Source organism: Nicotiana sylvestris, chromosome 6 (genome assembly GCF_000393655.2).
Source record: "Nicotiana sylvestris chromosome 6, ASM39365v2, whole genome shotgun sequence".
In the NCBI taxonomy this organism is placed as follows: Eukaryota; Viridiplantae; Streptophyta; class Magnoliopsida; order Solanales; family Solanaceae; genus Nicotiana; species Nicotiana sylvestris.
Window position 1 is genome coordinate 35,974,018 of NC_091062.1, and position 7,462 is coordinate 35,981,479.

At 33.8% G+C, this 7,462-nt stretch overlaps 1 protein-coding gene across 2 annotated transcripts; it reads left to right on the plus strand.

The window, feature by feature from the left end:
- The first annotated feature begins 824 nt into the window (after positions 1-824).
- On the plus strand, positions 825-5,877 carry LOC104210054 (proton pump-interactor 1-like). 2 transcript variants are annotated; one of them, XM_070150161.1, is made up of 8 exons: positions 825-975; positions 2,674-3,045; positions 3,371-3,565; positions 3,687-3,866; positions 3,977-4,171; positions 4,430-4,528; positions 4,607-5,126; positions 5,222-5,877. In XM_070150161.1, exons 2-8 carry the CDS (start codon positions 2,680-2,682, stop codon positions 5,533-5,535), a joined length of 1,869 nt encoding a protein of 622 aa, XP_070006262.1. In that variant the 5' UTR covers positions 825-975; positions 2,674-2,679; the 3' UTR covers positions 5,536-5,877. The 2 variants fall into 2 exon arrangements, with proteins under 2 accessions (XP_070006262.1, XP_070006260.1); XM_070150159.1 differs by lacking the exon at positions 825-975 and adding an exon at positions 1,095-1,185 and having other exon boundaries at positions 4,607-5,248.
- Positions 5,878-7,462: the final 1,585 nt, after the last annotated feature.

The window sequence follows — 7,462 nt, forward strand, 5'->3', positions numbered from 1 at the left end:
GTCCTCACAGTTGATTTTTCAAGTCGATCAAAGATAGAAGGCTTGTTAGAAGTGACAAATTCATCTTCTACAGTGATATAATTGATGTTCACTCTTCTTATGGACATGCGCACTGGTGACGGTTTCTTGTATCCCAAACCTTCATGTGGTTGCCTTGCCGCAGCTTCTGATGGTAGTTTCCCTAACTTTGACGGCATCGGGACTGTATCCGATTTTTGAAACATGAAGAATTAAAAGATTAAATTGAGAATTTTTCGTACTCTGTCATTTTCCACATTCCGCCTTATTAATACTCCTTCCGTTTCAATTTATGTGAAATTATTTTCTTTTTAGTCTGTGCCAAAAAAGATGACCTTTTTCCATATTTGAAAACAATTTACCTTTATGCAATTGTTTATAGCCAAACAAAATATATGTGCCCCATTTTACACCACAAGTTCAAAAGTCTTCTCTCTTTCTTAAACTCCGTGCCCAGTCAAATAAGTTCACATAAATTGAAACGGAGAGAGTATTTATTAGTTTTTAATTTTTTTAATTAATATATAAATATATTTGAGATTCTAAAATAAATTATTTAATTATATGTTTTAACATAAATAAATTAACAAAATAAGTTTTGGGTATTCTTTTGTTAGAACAATCAAATAAGATCCAAATTTAAGTGTTGCTATTGGCCATAACAGGTAATTGTTCTAAAAGGGCACAAAAGATTTGGATAAATGAGGATTTTATTATTATTATTTAAAGAGTTAGTAGTATTATTTAAGAAAAGAAAATATCCTAACCTTCTCTCTACAAGACTATACACTTGCACTTCTCTCTGTGTCTTTGTTTAGTTTCTGTCTCACATTTTTCTCAAGAAGTAGAGAACAGAGAGGGAGGGAGAGGAGAGTGGAGATATGTGGGGGGTCTCACTTGTTTCACTCCCAATCTCTCTTTCGAATGGCCCTCTCCCATTTTGTTCCAAACCAAAGGGTACACTCTCTTTAAAATTCTCTGCCTTAATTTTTTCCTTATTACTTGCAAGTCTCCCCCTTATACATGCTTCATTTTCAATCCATTTCCACAATTCTGTTTCTCCCTTTCTTCACTCTTTCATAGTTTTTCTCTTTCTTTTTCCCCAAAAAATAAAATAAAAATAAAATCTTTTTTTTTTCTTCCATCACTATTGATCTCTTGATTAAGGTGGTTCTCCTTACTTTTCATTAGAATAAATGAATGGATATTTTTTCAATTATAATTTGATCTTTTGGGGTGTGAACAAACTCTTATGTCCAATTTTGTAGTGGTGCATTGCTATATGATTATTCTTGGCAATTTCAGTATTTAACAACCAACCTAAACTAGTTTGGAATTGAACAATAACTATTTGTGTTTTCTTCTGCTTCAGTTTGCAGTAATGTATGCATCTGTGTTCTGTTACCTTTCACGCACACTTGTAGATATATTTGTAGGCAATATGTACTTTTTCTTTATAAAATATATACAATATTTACTGTTATTTCTGATGTGACGCATAGATGCATTAAGGTTTTCTGGGATTTTTTCTCTTTTCATTTTTCTTATTCCTATTTATGTTTCTGGTGGTGTCATTTTAATTTCTACGCTTCAGCCTCTAATAGATTGGTGTTTTCTTAAATGGCTTTTTTTTTTTGTGTGTGTGTTACTCCTCTTTCTGAGCTCTTGTATGCTGAAATTTGTGTTGAGCAAGTATCTAAGTTACACACATTGATGATAAAATGAGAAAAGGTCGCTTGAAATGGTTTGGTCATATCCCGCATCGCCCTCTCCGTAGGTGTGAAATCATGGTGAATGAAGGTGTTAAAAGGGGACGAGATAGACCTGAAATCGTATGGAATTAAGGAAGTTTTCTAGAAGGAAAAATAGGGCATACTGAAAGAAAACTATATAGTATAAGAAATACTAATTAGTTGGAATTATGTGTTAGTCATGTTAGTACGTGTACGGTAAGTACTAAGTTTTTCTAGGAGTCTTTTTGCCCTGTATGTGTTAGGCATGTTAGTACGTTTACAGTGGGTTCTATATGTTTTTTCTAGGAGTCTTTTTGCCATGTCAAAGCCATAGAAAATATAGAGAACTTCTAGTACTTTTTATTTGATTTTTATTTTATATAATATTGATCAAAGATGAGCATAATGGAGCAACATGACTCGAACTTGTTTGGAGTTGAGGCGTAGTTGCTATATTGTCTTCAGCATTTGGCATAACTAATTGTAGATGAATGCATTAACTAACAAGTATTCCATATGTAGTTCAGTGTGAATAGGCTTTGTAACTTAGAAAATTTTGTTCTCATTGTCTTTTCTCTATAAGGTGTTCTCTCTCTCCTGAGCACAGTGTTATTCTCAAATGAGTTGGTAGTAATTAATATGCAAAGTTTGTTAAAATGTTCTGTGTTGTCTACTTCAGGAAGGGGAGCCTTGACATAATTGCTAAAGTTGCTGTCATGTGACCAGGAGGTCACGGGTTCGAGCCGTGGAAACAGCCTCTTGCAGAAATGCAGGGGAAGACTGCGTACAATAGACCTTTGTGGTCCGGTCCTTCCCCGGACCCTGCGCATAGCGGGAGCTTAGTGCACGGGGCTGCCCTTTTTTTTGTTGTCTACTTCTGGATTTGAGAGTTGAAGGCCATTTTTTTTTGTTTGTTTTTCAGTGAATCATGGGTAGAGACATGGAATCTCAGTTAGCTCATGTTTCAGTTGAAACTGGAACTGAACAGAAAAACCTTCCGAAGGAAAACAAAAAAAAGAATCATGGTGTAGGGGTTAATGAGACTATAAAATTTCGCTCGCATGGTTCTCAAGAAACAAATAAGGAGGCGGGGAAAAATGTTCCTGTGAGCAGCCTCCGGAAGGATGCAGTTGACGACTGGCCTGCACCTAAGCAGATACATTCTTTCTATATTGTTAGATATCGAAGATTTGAAGACCAAAAACTCAAGGCCAAATTTGATCTGGCAGAAAAAGAGCTACAGAAAATGAACAAAGCAAGATCTCAGGTTATTGAAAAATTGAAGGCCATAAGGGTAAGTTTTGTCTCTTAACTCTTCTTTCGGCTGAACATTTGCAAGAACATATCAAAGTGACATGCCTATAAGATTATTTAATATGTCATTTTCTGTCTTCTAACAAGAACCTCAAGCTCTTTACCCGAACTCAATAGTCATGTTTGTGTTATACATGTTAAAATATGCACCAAAATTGTTGAATATGGATCCCCTCTCAACATCCAGTTTAGCTCAAAAGTGGCAAGCTTTGCATTGTAAAAGATTATTTGGATGTGTCCAGTCAGTTGATTTGAAATTTTTTAATGAAAATAAGGAAATAACTAACTCATTTAATATTTTGCAGGCAGAACGATCAAAATTGATAGAACAAAGGAAATCTGTGAGTGCTGAGAATCAGGAGTTTTGGGCAGTAATTGGTGAGAAAAGAAAGGAAATGGAACCTCTGCAGGATGCCCTGGGCAAGCTCCGCGGTCCTAGGAAAGCCGGCAGAGAAGGGGGTTCTAGTCTGTGTTCATCCGAGGAGGAGCTTGACGATCTCGTAAGCTCTAGTCTCTTTGTCCTTTTAGTTTCTTAGCTTTTCTTTCCCTTCATTTTCCTTTTGCTGTTCTGTTACCACCTAATGTTAATTGTTATATGTTTTTTATTTTGAAATCGATTAGATTAAGAGTCTGCAGTACCGTATTCAGCATGAAAGCATTACTCTGACTGAAGAGAAACAAATTCTGCGAGAAATTAAACGACTTGAAGGAACAAGGGGAGAGGTAAGAGACCATATGGCTATGAGGGCACAAATTCAAGATTCGATTGGTGAAAAAGAAACAATACAAAAGCAGGTTAAGGTAAGGGTCAGAGCTTTTTGTATACTTGTACAAATGTGAAATATTGAGTTTTCTGGGCTTAAGAATGTCATTGGTTAACTAACGATACTCAATCCGTTTTTGTATTATAGGCTATAAGTGGTAACCTTGACGGGGTTCGTAAGGAGCAACAGGTTGTTAAGGCCAAGCTTAAGCAACTAGATGATCAACTCGATGCCAATACCAGTCAGATTAAGTTATTGGATGAGGAATTGAAGGAAATAACAAAGAAGAGGGACACAGCTTTTGCACATGTTCTGGAATTAAGAAAACACCGTGAAGAAGGGGTATGATGTTCTTTCCTTGTTGATTAAAATGTTGTCAAGTTTACTTTGTGAAAAAAGAAATTATTGAGAGAAGAAATAGGAAATGTTAGTTCTGAAAGGAACTATGTTGATTTATTCAAATGTTAATCTCAGCATTCTAAACAAATATTCTGTCGCTCTCAATTACTCAAAAAATGAAATGTATCATTTGCTTGCAAGCATGAAAGAGAGATGTCTTATGTATTTTATGATCTTTATTATGTCGTTTAATTTTCTCAGAATGCTCCTTTCTACCAAAACAATGCACTGTTGCAAAAAGCAAAATTGCTAGCAGATAAGAAGGATGTTGAAGCCCTTAAAGAACTCTCACTTACAGAGGTACATTAGATCTGTCTTTAGTTGCTACAATTTGAAGTTTTGCATGTTTCTTTCTAACAATAACTTCAATGTTTTCAGGTCGATAAATTCATTTCCCTATGGAGTGGCAGTAAGCCCTTTAGGGATGATTATGAGAGGAGAATTTTAACATCACTTGATATTAGGCAGTTGAGCCAAGATGGCAGGATGAGGAACCCTGACGAAAAGCCTCTAGTATTACCAGCGGCACAGACTGTTTCCCAATCTGAGATTGTTGAAAGAACTAATACGAAACCATTAAAGGAAGAATCAGCGCCTCCTGCTCAGAAAGTACAGAAAGAGAAGAACAACAAGCAGCCAAAAGAAGCAAGTAGCAAAGTTACAGAAAGTACCACGAAAAAGTACATCTTTGATATCGAAGAGGAAATCCATGGTTTAGAAAAGCAACCCAAGGATATGACTTCCAAGAAGGAAGTTGATGAAGCGAAATTGAGGGAGATGAAGAGAGAGGAAGAAATAGCAAAAAATAAGAAGGCAATGGAGAGGAAGAAGAAGTTGGCCGAGAAAGCAGCTGCCAAAGCAGCAATAAAAGCTCAAAAAGAAGCTGAAAGGAAGCTCAAGGAAATTATCCTTATCATTCTATCATTTCTCTCTTGTTTTATGTTGTAGGAATTTACATTAGCTATGAACTTATATAGAATCTTTACTCCTTTCAGGAACGTGAGAAGAAGGCGAAGAAGAAAACTGGAGCATCTGTTCCTGCTGAAGAATCTACTGAGGAACCAACTGAAGCAGCTGCGGAAGTTGCTGAGGAAGAGAAGGCGGAGGAAAAGGTTGAAACATCGGTTGCACCTAAGGTTAAGGCACCGAAAGAGAATACTATCAGGAGCCGATCAAAGCGTGCAAAAGGCATGGATATTCCTAAAACTATACTGAAGCGGAAAAAGGCGATGAACTATTGGCTATGGGCTGCTCCTGCTGCTCTTGTAGTTCCACTACTACTAGTAGCATACAAGTATATTCTCTAGATTATTATGAAAGTCAAAAGTAGAGGGGGAGTAAAAGAGGTGGAAAACCTGGTATTGCTTACAATTTTGTATTGGCAAGTTCTGTTTTTGTAATCTTTAAGTCATGCCTATTTTTTGCATCCTTGACTAAGGATGGAGAAGTCATAATGTTGCGGTAGATAAGGCCTTCTCAGATACTTACAGAAAAGAGTATTTTATGCATGTATGATTTTGGTTGGTGTAGTTTCAAGTTTTGACATTTGCTTAAAGATTTTAATCTTGGCATTTAATTGTAAACATTTAAGTTATTTATGATCTTCCTACTTGCTGCTTCATAAGAAAGATAGCCTTTAACTCTGTTAACCTAGGAGTGCATATTTTGTTTTTGTTCGAGTTTTGTCTTTCTGTTGGTATGCTCTCCCCTTCTCATGCGTTCCCAGAAGTCTGCAAATGCTCGTTTTCGCAAATATTCTATCAGCCTAACTCGTACGTTCTCTTATTATTATTTTTTGATAATTGTGGTATCGAGGCCAGCTTGCGCGCACCTCGACTAATTTCACGGGATACATGTTACCTCTCACCAGCAAAAGGTACTAGGTAATTCTTTCCACCAAAGCTTGGATAAATGAGAATAAATCACCTAGTATTTTTTGCCTCCATATTTAAACTTTAGAACTCAAAAGATTGTAAGTTGTGGAATTCATCTTAATACTTCAATATGATCCTTGATCGAGTTAATTACTCAAATGGTCACTCAACTATCCCAAATTATTTCCTAAAATCACTTTTCTTTCGTTTGTAGCAACAAAGTCACTGAACTAGGCGTATTGCACTCAAAAGGTCACTCAACTAGATTTTTCAAATTTTGGATTGCTAAATACTCCTATTTTACCCTCTAAATTATAAACATTTATCTTCTTTTTATTTTTTTTTGTTATACTTTTTAGTATTAACAACAAAAATTCAAAAATTTATTTACACAATTCAGAATGAAAGAAAATAAAGGTTGTAAAATATATATTCCATGCACGTAATATAAAAATAATTATTTAAATAGATGTATTTTTATAATATACATTATATATTCTTGAAAATTATGCTCAATTATATTATTATGTTTCTATCAACTTTCCGACGATACAAAGTTATGTCACCTGAAAGCAGGGGAACTACCTGTATAGGGTAAAATATGTTATATTAAATCGTGCATGGAATATAAATAATATAATTAAGCATAATTTTCAAGAATATATAATATATATTATAAAATAACTTTATTTAAATAATTACTTTTATATTACGTGCATGGAATATATATTTTACAACCGTTATTTTCTTTCATTCTGAATTGTGTAAATTAATTTTTGAATTTTTTATGTTAAAACTAAAATTATTATTACGAATAAATTATTCTAATTAATTTTTTTTACTATGCTCATTATTTTGTTATTCTGGCATTATATATGCTTAAATACTTTTTTATTTTTTAAATTTATAAATAATATATATTTATTCTATAGGTAAGTCCATAATGTAAATTAAAAAGGGGAAAATTATAATATTAAAAAGTTTTAAAAAAATAAAAAGAAGATAAATATTTATAATTTTGAGGGTAAAATAGGTATTTGACACTCCAAAATTTGGAAAATCTAATTGAGTGATCTTTTGAGTGCAATAGTGTAGCTTTGAAAGTAATCATGTAAAAAAATACACAGAAATAATGTCACGGTAAATATATCAAAGAATAAGAACAAAGCACCCAGACATAGTAATCAATGAGAATAAAAAGAGCAATAAGAACACTAAAATTTTAATATGGAGGAATTTTCTCATGTTAATATAAATATTTAACTTTTAGAAATAAAAAAAGAAGGCAGGCTCTTATTTAATAAATAACAAAAATATTATCACCAAAGATTATAACCTAGTGATTTTATAGAAGTTTCTC

Bases quoted from the DNA above. Each gene is read 5' to 3' on its own strand.
- LOC104210054 (XM_070150161.1), top strand. From the start codon at position 2,680: ATGGGTAGAGACATGGAATCTCAGTTAGCTCATGTTTCAGTTGAAACT. The intron at 3,867-3,976 runs GTAAGGGTCAGA...TTTGTATTATAG, and splicing joins CAATACAAAAGCAGGTTAAG to GCTATAAGTGGTAACCTTGA. The intron at 5,127-5,221 runs AGGAAATTATCC...TTTACTCCTTTC, and splicing joins AGAAGCTGAAAGGAAGCTCA to AGGAACGTGAGAAGAAGGCG.